The sequence below is a fragment of the Limulus polyphemus genome, unplaced genomic scaffold (assembly GCF_000517525.1).
Source record: "Limulus polyphemus unplaced genomic scaffold, Limulus_polyphemus-2.1.2 Scaffold1338, whole genome shotgun sequence".
In the NCBI taxonomy this organism is placed as follows: Eukaryota; Metazoa; Arthropoda; class Merostomata; order Xiphosura; family Limulidae; genus Limulus; species Limulus polyphemus.
In genome coordinates this window covers 185,762-210,140 of record NW_013666948.1, presented here as the reverse complement: position 1 = coordinate 210,140, position 24,379 = coordinate 185,762, and the positions used below count along the sequence as shown (strand labels likewise).

Below are 24,379 nucleotides of genomic sequence, written 5' to 3'. Positions count from 1 at the left end.
TTTATGTTTTTGTGTTCATTCTAGAATGAAAGAGGCATAATTTATGTTTATTTTCTAAATTTTTGGTGGTCGCGAGATAGTTCAAATCTATTGAACCCATGCAGATATTAATTACTGAAACTAACAGTTATTTTAATCAAAAATAAAGTTTAGAAAGAATGCACAGTATACAATAAGAATCACTCAATGACTTTCAGATAAAGAAACAATAAATCAAGATACAGCATTCAAGAGACAATGGATTAAATAACATAAATTATGAAAAAATGTAATTTAAAAAAAGAAGAGAGAGAGAGAGATACCAAAATTTCCATCACTGCACCACAAAAAGCACAGAACCACTTACCTTTAGATGAAAAAGTTGATGGCTTTTTTGGCCGACAACCAATACTCTTGTGATTAATAAAGGTAGTAAGTGTGTGAAAAACTGATCCACAACGCCCACATTTCAGGTGATCTGCACACAAAAACATGACAAGTTGTTCTCAGAATCATCTCAAAGGTATTAATTCACATTGTTGTATATGAAAAAGGATAGTTACAGTAAAATTTTCACACATATAGTAAGCACTTAACATTCTGGTATGCAATGCCTCAACATTTATATAGCACAGTTAAACATATTCTCTCACTTTCATTACTGTTAAGAATGACATTTAAGAAACTGCGATCAACAAGTTTGACACTGAAATTTACTATTTAGCAAGCAACTTCCTAGAGATTCTAAATATTTAAATGCAAAATATGAAATGTAAATTAGGGCTAAAAAATACAGCAGTTATAACATGGACATCCTTAACATAATAAATGCAAAATATACAATATAAATAAATGAAATATAGCATTTATACACTGTACAGTACATTTGTAAAAAAAAATATATTTTATGTGCATACCAAAATTTTCTACAGAACAAGATGGCCATATTATTCCCAGATTTATTTTGCAAGTAAAATTCCACATATTTCAGACCTGTACATATATAACACACTGATATTCTAACTCTTCCTTATAATTCTATCATACTACTTCACCTTAGCTTGTAATCTGGTTATAAAAGGGAATAAAACTTCAAAACATTCTTACTTCAGACTATGATACTACAGAAAAAATGATAATCAAACAAGGATATTGGAACCTGACGGTACACAATGAAATGTTGCATTGCTGGTTTTAAAAGAATATTTGATCTCACCTGTTATCATATATAATGAATAAGATAATTATTATCAGATAAAATAACGTTGAGTGACTGACCACAAATTTATTAAAATATACCAACGACTTAAATAGCTAAGAAGAATGAGTTGTTTGCACATGCAGGCTCCGACATAAAAAAAAGGGGGGGGGGAGCTACAACAATTTTCCTTTAACTTCTTTATTCTATTTTCAAATTCCTCGGCCTCTGTGTGTGATGACTGTATACACTAAACCTTGCTTTATAGATGTTTTTTTTTTTATAAGTTAAGTAAAATTCTTAAAGTCTAACAAAAATACATTGAAAAGTATATAATTTTCACTTCATATGGTTGGTGCATATTTTTCTTCCATTATCATCTCTCCTATAATACCATGTGTATACAGAAAACAAAATCCTCTATTATTTCCTTATTTCGATGACACCAAGAAAAGACATTCTGGCCTACCACTCTTGGTTCATTTTACTTCTTAATCTTTCCACAAGAACCACCACTTTGCAATCAACTGCATACATATTTTAATAGTGTTACTTCATTGGCCAGGATTTCAACACAAATTTTATCATTCCTATTTCCTAAACTGCTGGGAAAATTTTCAACATTTCAAATGAGTGAATACTAGAATCATAATCAATCACTTACAAAATTATATGTACATTTAGGAACACAGGTGTTCTGTAACTGTCAAAGTTCTTAATATTTCCTGCCATTTTTATCGATCTAAAACCACAACTGATATACGATCACAGCTTTTCAACACTACCTTAACATTTCTGAAACACTTAAATTTTTATAACTGCCTAACATTCAGACTACAGTTTTTTGTAACAAAATAAAAAATTTCAGCAAGAGTCAAATTTAATGAATTAGAGAGTAAGAAGCATAGTGTAGGTCACGGACTCAATAACTCTGATAAGGTGAAGTCCAAAAGACTTCTGTATAGAAAATAATACAAGTTTGATACAACTGTCAAAGTTCATGACATATCCTGTCCACAAGGGCTGATTTAAAACCATCATTACCACTGCCTTATGCAGAACTTTGTCATCCTTCTCTACATTTGCTTTCTCTCACATTCCCCACCAAAGTTTTTTACTTGTTGTTCTGACTTCATATACTCTTAATCTCTTATAAGTTCTTCAATATGTACATTACTACCTACCCATTCCACCTGTAACCTTTTCTTCCTTTGCCTCATCTGACCTAGCAGTTGATGTAGATGCTCTTCTCTGCTGTTCCACTCTCTTTTGTGGGCCATAAGGCAGTGAATGCCTTTTCATAGATTTCTTTTTGGATGTGGGAACTGAATGCTTTGTTCCTGCCATCATGCTAATGGATACTCATTTCAATTCCTGAAACTTTTTTTTTATAATAAATATCATGTACTCCACATATAGTTTAAAAATTATACAGTACTTATGAATACAAAGTTCCATGAGCATTACAAAGTTTAAATAGTTTCTAACAAATTAACTTAAAACTGTGAAAATCTTATTTTATGATAGGAAAAAATTAAAACTGTCATTTTTCAAATTGTAGCTGAAATGTTAATTAAAGTGGATAGAACAGCACTGCATAAACCCAGGATAAATTGATAAAAATAACTGATGAGTACTTGGAGGAACATGACTGGATTTAGTAATTAGTTCTTTATTTGTTGAATGAATTTGGCAGTATGGATATCCTTGATGTGTCAAAAGGTTCCTTGATGTTAGATAATTTATAAATTATATTTTTCATCTTTCACTTATCTGGCATTTCATATTTAAACTACTGAATTTAAATACACTGATGTATTACAAATTACAGCAAATATCATGAATTAATAACAGTAAATTCAGAAAATATGAAAATAACAGTTTATTTATTGTTCAGATGTTAACTAAATACATGTGTCAACACAACTCATCATCAAATGTTTTTCAAGAATTTAGTATCAGTAGTTCTTTGAAACTATAAGTCATATTTGAATGCATTAATATTTTAAACTTAATTTTAATAAGTTATATGAAACATATAGCTTGTAATCTAATTGTGGTACAAATGTGTTTTAATTACATTTAGGTTACAAATAATATTAAAAACTTAAAATTTAAAAGCCTAAGTGACAATACTAATCCAAATAAAATTTCAATTTTCACTTTATAAGTTAAAACATTAGCAATAATAAACTACTTTACGCATAAACGTTTTATTATGTCATTATTAATTATTTAATGCCAAAACTTTCGTGTCGACAGACGTCGCCTAATACTAGTAATATTATTAATAATATTATACTATTGTGACACAGTAAACTATGATAAACGTGTTCTTAATTAGAGCAAAAATATTTGTGCACTTTCGCTAATAAGTTTCTTTATGACTTAAGTCTTTCGCACGAATACAAAAATAATTTAGGCAAGTCTAGAGTAAAGCCAGTAATAATTTATTAATAATTATGATGAATTAAACGTTAACGATAAAACAATTTACATTTTTACAAAACTTGAGGTTTCGGTTGGCATGTTCCTCATAACAAGTGGGTAATTTTTATACAATAAACTAAAAACAACATGCAAAAGTGTATTGTTATTTAATCACAAAACATTCATTTCAGTTATTTAAACGGCAGCGCTCTTTGTTTGAATACAGATACTCTCCTGCAAGTGGCGCCCTCGTTGGGGCTACAATTCGCGCCTAGGAAAATGGCAGCAACCGCCTAAACGTTTTCTAAATTTAGGGTTCACATTTTGTTAAAACTGCCTAAACTAACTACATTACTACTGCTTCTATACGTATCTTTGAAAAATCAGTAGCAAGAAAGAAATATCATTTTGTTAAAAAATATATATTTTATAAAGCAAATATATAAGTTTAGAAAATAAAATACTGCGCAATTCACTCACCACACCTCACTCAAACAACTTCAATCTCGCACAACCAAAATTAAGGAAAGTTATCCTTAGGTGGCGCTATAGCTCGATGAAAAAACACGATCTGTGACGTATGAAGTCATATGACGTATTTGATTATTTTAATATGTAAGCACTGTGTTGATTTCTTGAACATGGAGGTGGTGTCTGAGTAGTTAGAAATTGGCTTGTTCGCACACATTACCGTATGATTATCATCGTGTAGTATGTAACTAAAGTACAAAGATGTAGATCATGACCAAAAATTACAGAAAAAGTACAGTAGGATACTTGAATGTTGATTCAAATAATTTGTCCCATTTCTTAGCCTCAGAAAATAATAAAATTAATTAAGAATATAAATTATAATAATAACCACTTAATTAACTAGCTAGTGTCATGATTTAGGTGGAAGCTTGATCATTGACAATATATCACTTGGGTTAAGAGACAAGGTGTCTTTTCGGGACAAAAGTGGTTAAAATAATAGACCATTCTCTTTAAAGCAGTTAATTGCAATTTTTGTATTTTCATTTTTTATGGGGTTGCTTGGATGTTGAACTTTTATGCCACATGGTAATTGAAGCTTACACAAGTGTAACTTGACATGACAAAGATCAAAGAAGATGTATTTCTACAGTTATAACTTTCATGTATGCTATAAAACTAAGGTTGCAAGGCTTTGAACTTTTTTAGTTTTTGAACTTGAAATTCTTATGTGTTTGTAAAGGAAAAATGTTTGGCTCTTAACCTACATTTACTAGGTAGTGTTTTCTGAATATGACTTAATACTATTATAATGGTGTATTATTTAGGAAATTTGTGCTATTTTGTATGCATGTTCATTTACAATATCTATATGCAATAGAAATAAGTTTGTGCAAAATGAGGAAATACCTCCTAAATGGCCATATTTGCATTAGAGAGAGAGTAAGGCATACGTTGTACTGTTTGTAGTTTCAGTTATTTGTCGTTTTTAATTATGCTTCAGCATCATGAAAAGGAAGTCTCTATATGGATCTCTTTCTACTATACTGTTAAAAAAATTTAAACACCAATCTTCAGTGTAATAATACATGCATCTGAGCAAATTCACTCTCGTAGTTCTTAGATTAATATATTACTCATTAATCTTTATTTATCCTATAATTAAATGGAATGGCATGTAATATGCACTATTTTTATGTGCTTATCCACTCATTTATTTTGAAATGTACTGCGAAGAAATTATTTGAAAAATTGCTTATCTAACTAACATAAAATAAATCACTATATATTATGTTAACTATTGTGAAATATTTATAAATATATATTTTGCAATTGGAGATAGATTACTAGAATGTTGACCTTTATAAACATTATACAATATTAATTGATTAAAGAAATTACTTTGTCAGTATAACTGAAAAATGCTTAACATGGCCACGTGGTTTGGGCACTCAACTCGCAATTTGCAAGTCGCTGGTTCAAATCCCACCAAACATGCTTGCCCATTATTCATTGGTAAAAGAGTAACCCAAGAGTTGGCAGTGGGTGGTGATGACTAACTGCCTTCACTGTAGTCTTTCACAGATAGCCCTTGTGTAGCTTAGCAAGAAATTTGTTACAAACCATACCAAATAACTGGAAAAGTTATCACACAAACAGAGCCTTGTTTGTGTTCTCACAATATTTCACCAAGTTATCTATGCATCATCAGGTACATTTAATTGATCTACATAATGATGCAAGGTTAACCTAATATAACATTTTACCACAAAAATAATGTCCTGTTTATGTGATAAATATTTTTACCAGTTATATAATATTGCATGTAGTGGAGATGGGCCATTTACCAGCATGAACTCACCAGCACAATTCAATTGATGTTTCGTCAGCTCTGCCCAGCCACACATGTATAAAAAAAGAAAAACATAAAATATGCATGCTACAACGGAAGCAATGGAGGTGTGTGTATACACCTCAACTGCCGCCAATTTGGAAAGATATTGCTGGAGCAGTCATTACTCTTGTAAGTTGAAAATGTGAAAGCATTTAAACTTTTATGAGAGTGTTGAGGAACATTTATGATTTTAACAGCTTTTCCTAAAAATAAGTTTTGATTTTTTCATCATTGAAAGCAATTATTTAGTCTATCTACATTGTATGCAAAAAAGAAATAAAAAAATCCCTATATGTAATCATGACTGGTAAAGCAAGCAGCAGACAACACTTGGTATATCTAACCTTCTATTAAATCTACTTGTACAATTAATAAAGAAGGAAAGGTTTCTTGTGAAACAGTGAATTATTGTGGTGTAAATGCCTTTTTAAAGCTGGTGAAGCATGATTATAATCAATTATGTATGCATAAGTTGTGGTATTGAGCCAAATGTGTCACTGTCAATTTATTTGGCAGACACAGTGTGGTTGAAATACTCTTATACAATGTTTGTGGAAAATCTAAGAGACTGAACAAAGAATGTATTTCTAAAGCATACAATAAACTGAATAATATTGTCTTATTACAAATATAATTGAACTTCAGTTACAAAAAGTTTAATAGCCTATTGAATAGTTTTTCTTCTCATTGTATACAATTTATGTTACATCAATTAAACAATTCCTTTTTTAAAAGAATTTTTATAACTCCTTGCTGTAGAGCATGAACATGTTAATTACATATTACTAATGCACTTTGACTTTGAGAGCAGGATCTCTTGTCATTCTAGCCTTACACGTTACAGTTAAGTAAGAGAAGAATGGAAATTAAGAAATCGTCTGAAGTTAAAATGCATGAAGGAACTGAAATTCAAAAGTAACTTTTATTGATTATTTATTTACATTCCTATGATATTACTTACAAACATTACATTTTTTGTGAAAGCTGTTCCTCAGAAACTGAATGTCTTTACTTAGGAATAAATTATTCATATCAATATTTACAAGTTGCAAAGTTATTATCAGTGTATTGTTATTAGATGAAATCATTTAAATTTTGTACATTAGCATAGAATATTAGTAATAGCTTAAAATATTTCAGGTCTTGCGCATTTCAACATATTGTATTGGCACTAGTGAAACTTGTAACAATTGGTAAATTATTGTTCTGGTCAATATTCTTTACCATTGTAATAAAAGAGCAATGTAAGTAAGTTTAATCTCTGGTTTAAATGTTTCTATGGAACTACTGTGATACAGAGTTGTTCACAGTAACAAAACTCAAGCAACTTGAATAGAGAATTTCAAGTACTCTTTAGTTGTGACTACCTTACATATGAAGTAATACAGATAATTATACTGTTAAACATTTAATAGCTTAGAATAATTTGAAGAGTTACATTTTTGTTGAAAAACCCTATTAGCAGGAGTTTATACTGGCCTCAACCTTAACCTTTGGAGGTGCACTAGCAATTGATTGCTAGGTTATTTTTGTCCCACTAGCAAATTCAAGACTAGCTGTTACAAGCAATATCATTATTTTTTTTAAATTAACTGTTACTGTGTCATAATTCTTTATTTCTTCTATTGAATTATAATATGTATATATCCTATTTATAAATCTTCTGCCACATTTTAGTTTGAAATATTTTTGAATATCAAACTCATTTTAATTACTTGTAACAGTGTTTTTATTTTAAGTATTTCACAAAGGTTAACCGTGCTTGGTTTGAGAAGAAACTGGTGTATCTAGGCTACAAGCACCTGGATCCACAAGTCTACAGGCCTGTGAACACTATCTCTCCCCCTCCCCAACTCTAAATTTAATAAAACTTGGTTTATATTTAGTGCTGATTTTATAATGCTTTGTATCACAAATAATTTGTGCTGTACTAAAAACTAGATTATGGGTCAATTTTTGTGAAATGGTACCTTCATGACAGCCCATCCCACTGACTGATTGATATGAAACCTGACATAGTTTTGTTATTTTGTATAGGATCTAACTTACAACATCAAATTATAAACTATTAAAACATTAAAAGACAAGTGTCATGGTAGGTCTATTGAAACTATAAGGATAAAAATAACTGACTCTCAGCTAGAATTAAATAAATGCTTTAAACAAGTCAAAAGTAACATTAAACTGTTGATAGCATATTTCAAAAATAAAATTTATTTATAGTAGTTGATGGGGAAAGCAAAAGAAACTTTGGAATTGAAATATATTTCTTTAGTATTGTTATTTTTAATGAGTTTATACAGTTTCATCAGGTTTCTTCTGTTAAATGTGCCAAGATTTTTGTGGATTCAAATCAGTGGAGGGCTGGCATAGTTACCCTGTCCCAACAAAGTTACATCATAAGTCAGGTTGCAGAGCAACACAATTCTGGAATTTGGGACCAGAGTCAGTGTGTGTGTGGTGTGGGGGGGGGGGGGGCTGTCATGAAGTTACCTCCTTCAATAAGAGTGCCCCATAAGTCTAGTTTATAGCATAAATTCTGGAATTTGTGTTCCAAAATCAGCATTGATTATCTGCCTAGTTTGGTTGACTATAGAGTTGGTAGACGAGGGGCAAGTTCAAGAACCTAAAGTCTACAATTAATACTCCACTGTCTATTATTATTATAAGTTAGTTATGGTTTAAATGCTGAAAGTTGCAAAGATTTAGAAGGCAATGAACCTAAAATTTGTATTAACCATGGAATGTTGGAGGGGGGTAGACATCTGCAGCCTTAAATGCTTTCTATTTCATTATAACCCCCAATGAGCAAGCACTTCAGCACAGTATTTCTAACCACAATATTGCATTACAAAGGCTTCATGATATGAGTCTAGCAGGCTGGCCAATATGCTAATTGCTTTAGCATCCAATCAAACTATTGTTCAAAATTAAGGTTAATCTGTGGTCTTGCCATCCGTACTTCCTAATATTTAATTTAGCCTCGGTATACTTTGCAGCTGAAATGGGGATCACAAACCTGCCCTGTCACCAGCTAGTACAGCGAAACACTGAAACTTATTAACCACAATTATAGTAACCTTCTGTACTTAGAATCTTGTATTATAATGAATTGATACTTGACAGTAAGAACCTGTGAATCTTCCTTTTGTAACATGTACTAGCAATTGTTCTGCAGTGCCTTGTAGTTTTTGCTAGCAATACTAATCAACAATTTATCTTTAATTTTGAGACCTGCAAATAACACTTAGTATTGAGAAACAAACTAGTAAACTAAAGGATGTTATTGCATAATTTAATTTTACTTAAAAAATGGATCTTGGATATTTTTAGAAATTTTCTTTCCTTTGAAGTATAATATCACAATTACTCTTGAAATTAATAGCAAACATTAACCATCTCAAGTTAACCATCTTAAAATGAAGTTTTATTGTACTTTCTTTGTACCTGAATGTTTCTTTATACTTTCTCTAAATAAAAAAAAATTGTAAGAACTTATAATTAATGAGCAGACAGATGAATGTGTTAAAAAATGTAGCTTAGGAAAGGAATCAACACAGGTGTAAACAGGAAACTATAGATTTCTTTGTTTACTGAATTTCACACAAAGCTACTTGAAGTCTATACTGTTACGTATCTGATTGTTTGTTAATTTCCGGTATAAATTCTTTCCGAGAAACTTCAGCGATACAAGTCCTTTCTTGATTAACCCAGTTTAATCTTCCTCGATACAAACTTTTAATACACAGTAATTTCACAGTGAGTACTGCTACACAGAGGTTATGCTACTTGAGCAACAAAACATTCTGGAAGACAGAACATTGTATAGACTAGAAATGAAAAAATTGCTGAATAAGTAGATTTCTGTTAATTACCCCAAAAAAAAGTAAATGGTTATATGCAGGACCAGATTAAGGTCTCATGGTGCCCCTATATACAGGTCCATATGTATTATAGAATCATAGATATACAAGTAGTATTTGTATGTTGAACAAAAACAGTACAGCAATAGCACAAAATATTTATTCATATATAATATTGTTACGACAGCGGAAGTCACATGACGCTAGTAACACGTCATGAACTTCTAAAAAAATCATGCCCCTCGTGAAGCCTCGAGTGTTTACTAGATGTACGGTATTCTTGTATGTAAGACCACCAAGAAGTGACGGCAACAATTTAATTGAACTGCAGACAGAGATAGAGACTGACAGTTGAGTCAAGCACATGAGTCGTTCGTTGTGAATTATAGCATTTGTTATAGTGTGACTGTGGAAATTAAGTGTATTGTAAAGTTGTATTCAGAAAGAATAAACCACTTTTATTTAAGAAAAGACTTGTATCGCTAAAGTTTCTCCGGAAAGAATTTTTACGGAAAATTAACTAACGACCAGAGATGTAACAATATACATATTTTAAAAATAATTTTGTATTTGATCTGTATATTTATAAATTGTAACTTAAAACTTGTTTATTCATAAGAGGATCAGAACATGGGACTTATGAACAGCAATAATAGTCATTTACTACCAGAAAATTTTTGCTTATTTTTTTGGGGTCCCAACCTTCAGCTATGGTTATACTGGAAAGTAGAAAAGTGGTTCCTTTAGAAGTGGTAGTTGGATTAAAATAAAAGACAAGAAGTAAAATTAATGGCTTTAGCATAAAATATGTGCACTCTGTTGAGGGGCTCAAAGGACCCACATGATTCACAGCCACATTCTATCAATCAATTATTTCTTTAGATACCACAAGGGGTCTTTGCCCCCTCCCCCCCAAAAAAAAAACAACAGAAAACAAAACAAACGTCTTGTCAGATGAAATGTAATATCTTATGAGTGGCATGCCAGTGAATATTTTATAAGTTAGGCACATAGACTAAACACTAATAAATATATTTCATTTAAAAAGTAGATAATGAATGTATTATTAGAGAAAAAATGAACAGTAGTTATAAGTTGTGAAGGATAAGTTTGTTTCGTTTGATTTAAGTAAAACTGATTGAAGGTTAATCTTTGCTAGCCATCCCAAATTTTGAAGTGATAGACTAAAGAGAAGGCAACCAGTTAACACCACTGACTTTTGAGATATTACTGTGAAATTAAATGCTGGAATTTGACTGATAATGCACCATAACTCCAAAGTGAAGAGCTTAATTCTCTTTATTTTTTTATGGTAACAAGAAACTAGCTAAAGTTCTTCAACTTTACAGGCTGTCAACCTAATCACTAGTCCTCAGTGCAGTAAGTTTGTACTTCCTGTAGTTGACATATATAAGTTCTGGATATTGACTATTTCTCAAATATGCTAAGAATTTGTTATATATGAAATTTCTGTATAGCCAGACACATGTACAAAAAAAAAAAAGATATATCTGTGTCTATGTTTGGACGAATTTCCCATTGATATAGAAGCATTGAAATAGAAAAAATAAAATATTGAAGTACAGGACAGTAGTATGTGCCTGCTATACCCTTAGTTAAGATGCATTTTTTTGTAAAATTACTTCATTTTTAAGAGTTATTAGTTTGGACACAGAAATTTGCTCAAATAACATTTAAAATTTCCCTATTTTGAGAGTAAGATGTGGATTTGCTAATTGGCAATTAACCAAATTTCTTGTAGGGAAGATAGCTTTTGTTTAGTTTGTTTGTTATTAAACACAAAGCTGCACAGTATGTTATCTGTGCTATACCAACTGCAGGTATAGAAACCTGGTTTTTAGTGTTACAAACTTTCAGACTTACCACTGGGGAGGAATAGCATCTGCATAATAGAAAGATATTTTCCTGTCGATGGATTGGAAAATGGTGAGATTTGGAGAGTTTTGAAATTGTTCCAAGGATTTTTGTAAGAATAACTTTTAGAAACCATTTAGTAACTTTTAGGCTACATTCATTTAACTTTTGATTTAAAGTGAGTGTAAGCCTTTGTTCACTTGTACTTTGACTGTAGCTTAGTTAAGTTTTAGAAATTTTTTACTTGTATTATTGTCACTAAAGTTGTAGTTTGGATTTAGCTTTGTGTAACAGTAACATTAAACTGTAACTTTAGTTCTAGTTAATTGTTTTTGGGTGTTAACTTACAAGGGGGACACATAATTGATAAGAGCTATTGAATTAGTCTTAACTTTTTTCTTATCGGTTCAACACACCATTGAACACGTGCCCTTTTTCTTTTCATTGTATTGTTGAGTCTTTCGCCTTGTGATCCCAGTTGTATGTTGGAGAAATCAATAGTAGTCATGTATTCTAAGAATCTCCAGTTAGCAGGCTTAAATGACTGCTCTGCGGGAAAACCGTTTTGCATGGAAAATACCACAATATTTAGCAAAATATCATAGTTTTCTTAAAGACCATGAAATAATCATATCACTTAAATTTTTCACATAAAGATTTTTTGTTACTAAACTTATCCTTGTGAATATGATCACATATTGTGTTTACTTAATACAATTGTACATACAGATCACACACATTGCACAAAACATTTAAAAGCTAATTATAAACAATTTCAACAACAAATCAATTGGTAAACTAGTTTCATTCAGGCCATATTCTACAGATTAACAGTATCACTGTGAGGGTTGTAGCTGACAAGTCAAGAAAGAGAGCCACTGATGTTTGATGAACCCATAATGACCATTGACACTTTCCCTGAGAATTGAATTCATTACTATCCTGGCATGGATGACTAAGGGTACAGTGGAAATATGTTGTCAAATGGGATAGTCTGTATAAGACTCCCAAGCCTTTGCCAGCGAGAGTAACTCAACCACAGCTCTGGTCAAGGCCACCCAAAAAGACAATCAGGAGAGACTAGAGGAGCCATTAGTAAACAAAGTCCACCAAAAGGAGCTATTTTAACAGTAGGTGAGATGGCAGGCATAAAATGGTGAGCCTATCTGAGCCATGAGGTACATTGCCAAGGCAATTATGAAGGAGACTGGGACAATGTAGAGCTGATGAACAAGATACTAATGCAACTTATTGCTCTGCTGTCCAAGGCCAGGGATCTACTATTTGCCCAACAATCAGAGTACCTGAATATGTTTACCTGTGATTTTAAGGACATCTTAGTCATTTGGCCTAGTTTGTGAGGAAAACATTCTGGCTACTACCATGGGTTCCTGTGAGCTAGGTGAAAAAAAAAAAAATAAATCTCACCCTCAACATTCAAGAGTGCTGCAAATGAAGATTTAGACTGTTTTCTGAAGCATTTCAGGCAGGTAATGGTTGGGATGGCTTGTCTCCAGGACACACTGCACAATGCTTAATATTGATATATGGATTAGACTCCACTAAACGCTTGAGTGAAGTATAGGATTGAGAGGCAGTCATTGCTGATTTGTGTCAAAGGTTTTACCTGGTAGAAAATTAAGCAATCCATTAGACTGATTCAAGACTCAGAAGAGGAGTACCACAAAGAACATGGCTGACCTGCAATGGATTCAGTGAATTGTAAGGATTTCCTCATTGGCACAATACAGTTTCAGTTTTGTTTTTTTTCAAGAAATAAATTCACTGATTTTTAAAATTTAATTTGAGTTTACATAATTGGATCTATGTAATTTATTTTTTCAACAACCATTTAGATCTCCTTTACATGCCATTTGAAAAACATTTCGTATTTTGTAGCCTACTTTTAGAAAGGAATGTAAACTCTGTTCAAAAAATGTATGAGTAGGAAGAATTCAATAAAAAATTATTTCCAAATACAGAACTTACTGGAAGAACTTTATAATTCTGTTTGAAGCTCATATATGAATTGTAAACCACTTTCTCCAGTAGTCTGATGGAAAAAATTGGTCAAAAGTGTTCAGTCTAAAATAAACTGGTTGAAAGCAAAGATTTTTTTTTCAGTGGTGTAATAATAATTTTTCAATTCTTGATAAAAAATATTTAAGTAGTTAGGTATTACTTCACAACCTGGTTTAATGTTCCATAAATGTCATTATAAATCACTTATTGTAGCTAATTTCTATCTTAATAGGGTAGATATTGCTATTGTTTATTACTAATAGGTGTGATAAATCCATTTCAGTGTTTGCAAAATTATAGAGAAATGTATCATATATTTTAAATAACAAATGTTGCAAAAAATAATTTAAATTTTTCATTATGATTTTGCAGTTTTAATTCACAAGGGGTGAAAGATTAAGATTATTTTAAAGAGTTACCTGTAGAATTTAACCCCATGCTTGTGATATACTTAGGCAATTATGAAACAAGCAAACATCCATGAAAAAAAATATTCAAAATGATGATAAAAAATACAGGAAAAAAAACTTAGAACTATTTACTGGTTATCAAGGATGAAAGATTCTTTTAAATTCTTAACTGACAACTGAATGTAATATTTTATCATAAACCATGCTCTTGAGGATTGAATTGTACTTTTTTTTTCCAACTCAAAATTATTCAAAAAATAGAATTTTCAGTTTCTTAGAAATATTCCGAATTATAAATGCTGGATATATCCATGTATATGTGAAAACTTACTCATTAAAAGTTTGTTGAAGATTTCTAAAAACTGTACTAAAATAGTAACATTAAGCTACTGATTTACAAACTAATTCAGTTCTAACCCAAGTGCATGTTTTTTTGAAAAACTGAAAAACATTATAGAAGGTAAATTAAACCTACAAAGTACTTTTATTTCTTGTAAAAATATACAAAATATGTTAGAACTTTTTGTAACAGTGTATTTTCCTCTTCAGCACATATTAGTTGTTCAACAGTCCGTGAATGTGTTGCAGTTTAACCACCTCATGCACACCATAATTCTGTTAACCAACTATAGTTTTCTGACTCAATAGATGTTAAATTTTCTATTAACTGTTCCTGTGTTACTTTGAGTTCATTTCCGGCCAGTTTTTCATTCTTTATTGCAATTTCTTTGTCATTTTTAGTTATTGTTACTCCCAGTTTATCTTCTTCATCTGTTTCTGACTGACTGCTATCTTTTTCTTTCCTGTCTTCTTCCTCTTCATCACTTTCTTGAAAATTCCAAGTTCTACAAAAGAATAGTTTTGTTCTATAATAGTATCTTTAATATTAAGGCAGATTTTGTAGATTTTCTCAATAAAAGAATTGAAAATATTACATATAATCAACATCAAACTACATGTGGAAAACACAGGAGTAACAAATAAATCAAATGGGCTGTAATAAATTACACTTCACAAATCATAGGTAGTATAAAAACCTTAGTTTAGCATTTTTTATATCACAAAAATGTTACTTTTCATAATTTGAAAACTACAGTAATACTTCGTTATGTGTACGTTTGATAAATGAAGTTTCAGTAAAACAAACTCTGGATTTTTATCATTATTTTTCAGAGAAAGCTAAAAATAAAGTAAAATAATAAATAAATAAATAATAAATTTATTGATCTACACTACAATATAAATAAGATGAATATAATAATAAGATATGGATTCTTAAGCGTTTCCCATCAAGATGGTCGTATATTGTTTGTTAACATTTGTCTCGGCTGTCAGGTTTTATATATTGGGCAGGGTTCTTTATAATAGGTGTCTGTGAAGCTGAAGAAAACAAAACAGTTCCAACTTCATTCCTTCTAAAAACAATGTTCCTCTTCATCAATGATTGAAGGAGATCCTTAAACTGGACCTTCATCATCGATGGATCCGGGCAGCCCTCCCCACCCCTTCTCCCACCAAATCCATGAACAGAGCAGGTGGCAGTACACTATGTTTCTTTTATTTATGTCAGTTTTTAATACTATACAGTATAAAGTACTTTATAATATTACTTTCAAATAAATTGTCTTTGCTTACATTATGAATTGTAAGTTATGAAGTATTTATAGTATGAAATGGTAAGTTACAAAGGCTGGAAACACATCCTCATAGTAATGATGTTATAAGTTATTCAATATACAAACAAAGCTCTAGGAATGCATCTACTTCTTATATTGAGGTATTACTGTATATATATATTTTCTAGGTCAGAATATTTTCATTTAAGGATAACTCCATATTCCTAAATAACAAATTTTTACACATTATTCTATAGTCACAGTCCTAATATAAACCTATCATTTTTCTAGGCCAGCACCATAACAAATACAGCTATCTTTAACAAGATTACCATTCTAATATACTCTTCTCACTACCACTGGTAAACAGCTCTTCCCGAGTCATTAATCTTATACATTTCCTTCTTTATTTTAGTGAACTAATCTTACGATTAAAGTGCTTATTCTAAATGAAAACAATCTTCAGCATTTTTCTTTCCTTAATGTTTTAAAGTTCCACTCATTACAATCAGTTATCTACTTACTTTGCTGTTTGATGAGTCAGCAATGATGTCATGAAATTTGAACACAAAAGTCCTACTGGAGGGAGGACATGAGAAGGGACTTCCAGGATCTGTGAATTATCAATATTATATGTTTAAAATTACTTATGTTATTAACCCTATGCAAATGGCACTGGTGCTTTGCACCAAACCATTTTATATGAAGCTATTTATAGTAATGTTAATTATAATTCCAACTTTACTAAGTATATCTTCACAAAATTTGGTAAGCTTTTAATAAACATTACAAGTATGTTGTACTCAAAAACATAAAATATTTTTAATAAAGTATTCTTACTACAGATTTGTCTGAATTTACTGACTCTGAATATTCTGAGTGAAATTTAATTTTCATGTTAAGAATACTTTTACCATAATACATTTTTCACATTTTATTTACATAACCTTTAGAACCTCTTATATGAATATCAAATATTTCTTTTAGTTAAATTTTATGTTGTATGTTATTTTCTCTATCCTATCACTATATTTAATAAAACCAACAATGTATAAAGTAAAATGAAAAATTGAACAATATGAAATAAACATAAATTACCCCTTTTTCTTTCTAGGATGACGACATATTGTAACAGACAATTACAAACTATTTATTCTTTTACCCCAAGATAACAGACTTTTCAAACCTCGGTTCATTTAGTTTTATTGCTTTACAGCTGCACTTAGACCCTCTCAGTGTATGCAGAAAGCTATTCATCACAGCGTGACAGATGTAAATAAAATATTGAGTTACAAGCACAACATGACAAATTACAAACATGACTCATTCATATAGCATACTATGATATTGACTGTCGTGATCAATTTATTTAATTTTTGTTTAGATTTCTTTATCTAACCTAATAAATTTCTAATTTTTACATTTTAATTATGTTCATAACAATAAATAACTATACACATAAAAGACAAGAAACTTAGTATTTAATCACTGGATTCCTGCTTTTTTTGCTGTAAGCAGACAAAGCACCATAGGCCTACTTTTATGTAAGAATGCCAGTGCTCAAAAATACTTTAAGTGTTTATATCAAATGTGAAATTTAGAACACAAAACACTATCATACAGAAAATAGAGAATGTCATAAAACTACTATAGTTTAATTGGCTTTCTAACTAAGCTACAAACAGATTTACAAAATTATATTAGCTGTTTGGAACTCAATAATGATCACACAAAAAAAATCTAAGGTGAAATGCCTATAAATATACAGGGAAAAGTTATAACCTTTAGCAGGTCCTTGTAGAGAGCAAAATGCTATGTTTTTGTGGGTGTCACAAATTTATTTATATTTTATTAATTGGAGAAGGTGAGAGGTTTATATTCTATATTCTGATCTGTCAATACATATAGTTTGAGTCTCTTAAAAGTGAATGGAGAAAATCAAAAACAACAGAATCAAGAGGAGAGATGCCTCATGTGACATGCGGAAGATTAAGAACTTGTTTAAATATTTCCTTTCAAAAGTTAAAATTAGATAATGCAATACTTTGAATTATGATCCATGTTTTTTTTGCTAACTTTATTTACGTAGATTGATCCATAAAGTTTGATTGTAACTCTGTCTGTAAAAAAAGTCATGACAATTCACAAGTGAATTCTGACCCCTCACTATACACATATGGTTAACAAACAAACAATCAAATAATTCACATTGTTCCACAAGCATGAGGCAGTAATTATAGAGTAATGAAAATAATGCTTGTTTGGTTATGATAACATAACATAAAGTTTAGGGACAACCTATGAAAGAAATTAACATAGTTTTCTCCCATTGATGCCATGGTTGCTTGACCTGTTCTGGGAACAAGAAGAAAAGTTTTCTAGTTCCCCAGCTCTTGCAAATGATAGTATAGTTAATTATAAGTAAAATATTTACAATAAATATCAATTAATTAATTAGTTACATATCAGTGTGAATACTAAAAATAATAATAACTGAATAATGTTGTGTTATTAGTTTTTACCATAAAAACCTGAATTGTAAATTACTTAAATGAAGTTGATAATAATTACAATTCACTTCCGTAATCTGGTTCACACCAAAACAGTTGCTGTTTATGAAAACTAATGATATATTAGTACTTTAGCCCACTAAATGATGAGCCCTGGTATTGGGTGAAAGGCTTTATCAGCACTAGATACGGCAGATGTAGCGTGGTTGACATATTATAACATATTCTTATTTGCTTTCACTTATTGGTCCTTAGAATCACCAACAGTTTTACTGTAAAAGCTAGTACAATGTATCTATTTTAGTGAAACTAAAATATCTTAATTGTTATTATCTGCAAAACTAGTGTAGTTAAATAAGTCTAATGAAATAAATTCATTCGTATATTTAACCCAAATATGTGCCATACATTTTTACATATAGACAGACTACTGTATACATACTAATAGTAAAAAAATTTTCTTCTTGCTAAAAACTATTTTATTATTTAAATAAAAAAATTAGCAAATACTACTCACAATGTTATTAAAGGTGAAATAACAATGTATACATAATAGTTTTTACTGTTCCATGTATAGAATAAATTTCCAATAAAGTATTTTATGTTTGTTCAGTTTTACAATATCTATAGTTACTTTAACAAAAACACTTAATAACTTTCATACTATATTTTTCTCTATGGTAAAAATGCTACATAGTGCCCGTTTCCGCATTCTTACAACTAAAATTAAACGTGACTTTTCAAACAATCTTCTAAATTTCACATGTCAAAATCAGCAGAAAATTAAGCTGTGCAATATATTAAAAACTATAGCTACCAAATTATTATTAACTAGCAATGGATTGATGAATCATAAAAAATTACAATTCTGTTTACATAGCATACTTTGTTTAAATAAAAAACAACACATGATCTCAAAGTATGAGCTCAATTATGGCATTTTTAGAGAAGAAAATTTCATTCCTTTATCTTCTCTTTATAGTCTTTAATGCATTAATGAGGAAGAGAATTGTAAAAGGAATGATTCAACTATCCTTATTTATAGGTTTAATGGATTTTGATAAGAGAAAAGTCTGGTCTATTTACAGATTTCCTGACCTAACATGAACCTTAGCAGATTACATAAGAAAATCAAAGAATAATTTTGAATTCTATCATCTTTAGTTGTCAGTAATGCAACAGAATTAATCCTGCCTCATTTTCAACTAGCAATTCAAAGACAATTTCCAGAAAACTATTGTATCTGGATGACTTTTAATACAAAAATAAACATAAAAAACCTGTAAACAAATTTTCAACGTTCATTTGGTGTTATAAATGTGTAGCAGAATTCCTCTATTATTTAAAAGTAATTCTTACCTGGTTAACCTCGTTTAATCCCAGAATTCCTTGGGACAGTTGAGTTTTAGGTTGTGAGGGCTCAACATCTGTCTTACGCTTCTGAGCCATTAATTGTCCAAATGGTGTGGTGGATAAGTTTTGTTGTAACTTCATCTAGATTTTTAAAAAAAATCATACTTTTACTTTTATTCTTTCTTTAATAACCACATGCATATGTTTTGAAAGTTAACAATTTTTATTATTTTAGTATGGAATAATATTGCACTATTTTATTTTAACAAACAAACATGTTTGAAAAAATGCTATTAAATCCACAGTACTTTACTATACACTTGAATAGTAATATTGCTGGTAATATAGTAAAAAAAATTAAAACTAACACATTCTGCTGTAGAAATGACTTAATAGCAAATTATAGTGATTATGTTAAGAAAAATAATTGGTAATACAGAGGGTTGAGTATGTTACCTTGAAATAATTTTGAACATGTAAATTGGCAAGTCACATGACAACCATTGCTAATATAAATCTGCAGTAGAATGACATATATTGGAACTACATTTTGACATTGACATTTTGTAGGTTGCGTGATGCCCCTTGAAATTGATTGCTTTTGGAAAAGGTATGTACCAGCGAGCTCTTTCCAAAGCAAAATATTCATACAATCAGCTTGTTTTTTGTTTTTCAAATTTTGTGCAAAGTTACTCAAGGGCTATATGCACTAACCATTCCTAATTTAGAAGTGAGGAAATAGAGCTAGTCAACATCACCTACCACCAACTCTTGGGCTACTCTTTTACCAACAAAATGTGGACTTTACTGTGACATTATAACTCTCTCACAGCTGAAAGGGTGAGTATGTTCAGTGACAGGATTTAAACTCATGACCTGCAGATTGCATGTCAAGTGCCTTAAACCACCAAGGCATGCCAGTTCTCATGCTCTCAGATCATAAAGATGTGTTCAAACTGACGATTTAAAATTTCAAAGATTGGAAAATAACAAAGGAATATGGAACAACTAGGGTCACCAGGATCATCCAAAAAGAAGCCGGCAATAGATCAAATCCAAGAAGTGGTAAGTGAAGTTAAGCATTTTGTAATAGTTGAGAATCCACCAACACAAAAGTCAATGGTAAAGACTGTTCATGTGTGTTAGGCAACAGTATGCAACATAATCAAAAAGGATCTATTTCCATCTGAAAACCTTCATAATTTGCTTCATGACATATCTTTTCAACCATCGCATGTCTCAAGTATCTGGAGAATGAAATGTATATTCATTAAATTTCATATAAAGACATACTAATCAATTTTTAAGATGCAGTGTTTTTTGGGCATCTATACAATCAGTAAAACAGGTGCTAAGAAACTGCTGTCCTTGTATACTAGATTGGCTTATGGAAAGCATGCAGGTAAGTGGGGTGGCCTCTGGATATGAAAGAATTAGGATGGAGCCTTCTGCAATGGAAACTATGCTGCAAAGCTACTGTCAAGATGTGTGATCAACAGATACAGCATTATCAGACATAGCAATGTGAACTATAACGATGTGATGAGATTTAAATTTTTTTAATACTACTTACTCAACCTCTGTCTTTACTTTCTTAGTTTCTGAGAAACTGTGTAGATTCTAGCAAAGTTATAGCTTAATTGTTCTTTCAAAATCAATTGGAAAAAACTTAACATTTTATATGAAGATGGTGTGCTAAGTTAAGCTAAAGAAAGACAGTTTTCAAATTAAAAAAAAACAAACTTAACTCACCATCAACATTACTCCTGATATTAAAGTTGTTACATGATGTATTTTGAATTAAGAATTGTTCATGTCTATTCATTAAAAACTTGATCATATATAAATGTTAGTTTAACCAGGTGACTTATCCATTATAATAAAAGATCAGATGTCACTGTGGCCAGGAAATGCAACTAGTATAACCTACCAAGTTTTTATCTGAGCATAATGTTCCAGCTAAATGTGCAGTTAAACATTAAAGAGAGCCTGGAAATTTTTAGTCTCTAGCCACTCTAATGTCAGCCTAGCTCAACTTACCCTTATATTGCGTGCTTGTTCTGTTTAGAACGCTTCTAAAGACTACCAAAAGTGACACATTTATTTAAGATAATTATTTTTATGTACATAACAAGTTCCTTAAAACCTACTATCAATATAATATAAAGATGATGTAGCAAACTCAAGAATGTTCACTGTAAAAGGTAAAAATATCAATTACTAATAATGAATTTAAAACAAAAGAACCTTTTTAAGACCTTATTCACAAAAATTAAGAAGACATATTGTATGGTTAACAAAATACCACTCTGGATTAAATAATTATATTAACCTAATTAAAACTGAAAAAATTTTCAGTCTTATAGTCAATATTTTTGGATTATTGACAATGGTATTTTTTTTTGGTTTGGTATTCTGAAATTGCATTTTCACTTTGTATAAAACAATTTTGATGAACAGATGGTTATAAAAAAAAGCATGCCAGTTTATGTAATTTCAATTTCTCACAGAACCTAGACGTACTGGTTATAACTATTTCAAATGATAAAAAAAAATGTTCATATATATTTCTCATACAACTTTAATGTAATGGTTATCAACTGAATTTTGAATGATAACAAAAAGTGGAAAGTTACTTTTTTATTGTAAACTTTAGCTTTAGTGAACCAGTTGAGAGCATCATAACTATATATGCCTAATGCCCTTTTAATATATGGTAAACTATTGAATTTTGACATAACAATATCCATCTCTTCAAAGGGCAGTTTTCTCTGAAAATTTCTACTTTAAAATGAAACAATTCTAATCTGTTACTTGAGATTTTAAATAATCAATGTCTTATTTTTCTTGGAAAGGCCTTAACCAATTCAAATAACTTAATTTTGTCATCTAGTATCAGTATTTAAAGCCCCTACCAAAATTATATCACAAAATTAAAGAGCAAAATAAATATTAGTTAGCTAAAATGTATGAAACAGGATGTGGCATTCAATTTAATGTACAATCATAAAAATTTGATGTTTGTTATAACTCTTCCAAATATACATAAAAATATGCAAAATAAATATAAATACAATCACAAATTAAACCGTTTGTTTATTTAGGATATTTATGCAAAACTACAGAAGGGCTAACTGCAATAAGCTGTTCCTAATTTTGAACTGATAGACTAGATCATCGTTTCCCAACCTGGGTGGTACTGCCCCTAGTGTGCATTTTTAAAATTCAGGGGTGCAGTAAACTTTGAAGGAGTGTCAGGGGGACAGACAGAAAAAGTTTTGAGGGTTTCATAGTTATATTTGTTAAAATTAAACCATAAGAACTGACTATTATTGCCTTACAATTTTCATTTTAGCAACATATTTTAATGGTCTAAAAATATATTAGAAGGGAGCATGAATGTTCATTGTTTGCTAAAGGGGGCGCTGCAGCAAAAAATGTAGGGAAACACTGGACTAGATGAAAGATAGATAGTCAACAGCACTCACCACCAACTCTTGGGTTACTTTAATTGAACAGTGGTATATGACCATCACTCTTATAAAGCATCCACAGCCCCCAAACTGAGGAGACCAATTCTGAGGTAATAGGATGCAAACCACTATACAGTATAGTAAGATAACCACTATGCCATGCCTAGACTCATAAATTAAATCTCTTCATATTAGGCATAATATACTTTTCTTTAAATTACTTATATTTATAACTTTTTAACTAAAATAAACATCCAAAAACATTTTACCTGTGAATCTTCAGGTTCTGGGTCTGGTTCATCAGTAATAGTTAACAGTTCCTGAAGTAAAAAAAATAAAATAAACAGCAATGAAATACTTTAATATAAACATGAGCAGAAGGCTAAGAAAAAAGCTATGGTTATATCTTCTTTGATTTGAACCTCATATTTTTCATGTCTCGATCATTTATTAAATTTGAGTATATATACAGTGAGTGGTCACAAGTAAATAGACACCTAATTTTTTGTCATTTAACTGATTTATGCTAACTAATTTGTGTTCACAGAGCATTATATAAATGAAAAAGGTCCGCACCCTAATTATCTTGTGCTATAACATGCCTAGAACTCAAGGTTCTCTTGAATTGTCAGATTTTGTTAGAGGAAGGATAGTTGGTCAAGCAGATGGTAGAATAAGTCAGCGGAAAATTTCGCAGAATTTGGGAATCCCGCTTTCGACAGTCAACAGTTCATCGTGCAGTTCAGGAAACACGGCAAGGAAACAACTGAGCAGCGTCCGGGTCATCCTGGTTCATCGGAGGGGACAAAAAGGGGTGTCAAGAGGAGCATCGAAATGGATCCCAGAATAACGACTGCAGAAGTAGCCAAAGTTGGTGGGATGAGCCCAAAATCTGTTCAACGGATTCTCCACAGATTGGGTTATTGTTGCAGAACAGCTAAACGGAAGCCCTTATTAAGGCCTGCCAACATAGTCAGACGAAAGAAGTGGGCAAGTGATATGATGACCAAGCCTCTGGACTTTTGGAAGACCGTATTGTTCTCAGACAAATCAAGATTCACTCAATTTTCGGACAGTGGAAGGATATGGGTCTGGAGAACGCCTCGCCAAGAGTTTTGGCTAACCAGATTGCAGCCAACTGTGAAGTATGGTGGTTTCAGCGTGATGGATTGGGGAGTTGTCTGGGCTGGTGAGAGATCAAGCTTGGTGGAGTACGTTGGCAACATAAATTTTGGGAAATATGTCGAAATATTGAAGGAAGGACTCTTGCCATTTTATTTCT

The 24,379-nt window shown here is 30.9% G+C and overlaps 2 protein-coding genes across 2 annotated transcripts in view; both read right to left on the bottom strand.

Annotated features, from left to right (window-relative positions):
* LOC106463157 overlaps positions 1-4,123 on the bottom strand; it is a 44,170-nt gene extending 40,047 nt beyond the window's left edge. The window contains exons 1-3 of the mRNA XM_022390586.1: positions 4,088-4,123; positions 2,362-2,557; positions 347-457 (exon numbers count right to left, since the gene is read on the bottom strand). Coding sequence (XP_022246294.1) covers positions 347-457; positions 2,362-2,527 — 277 coding nt within the window. The 5' untranslated portion in view covers positions 2,528-2,557; positions 4,088-4,123. The remainder of the gene's footprint in view (positions 1-346; positions 458-2,361; positions 2,558-4,087) is intronic.
* A 10,483-nt stretch (positions 4,124-14,606) lies between these two features.
* LOC106463156 (WD repeat-containing protein 75-like) overlaps positions 14,607-24,379 on the bottom strand; it is a 46,577-nt gene continuing 36,804 nt past the window's right edge. The window contains exons 17-20 of the mRNA XM_013923152.2: positions 23,367-23,417; positions 19,631-19,765; positions 16,286-16,374; positions 14,607-14,990 (exon numbers count right to left, since the gene is read on the bottom strand). Of these exons, the coding sequence (XP_013778606.1) occupies positions 14,744-14,990; positions 16,286-16,374; positions 19,631-19,765; positions 23,367-23,417 (522 nt within the window). The 3' untranslated portion in view covers positions 14,607-14,743. The remainder of the gene's footprint in view (positions 14,991-16,285; positions 16,375-19,630; positions 19,766-23,366; positions 23,418-24,379) is intronic.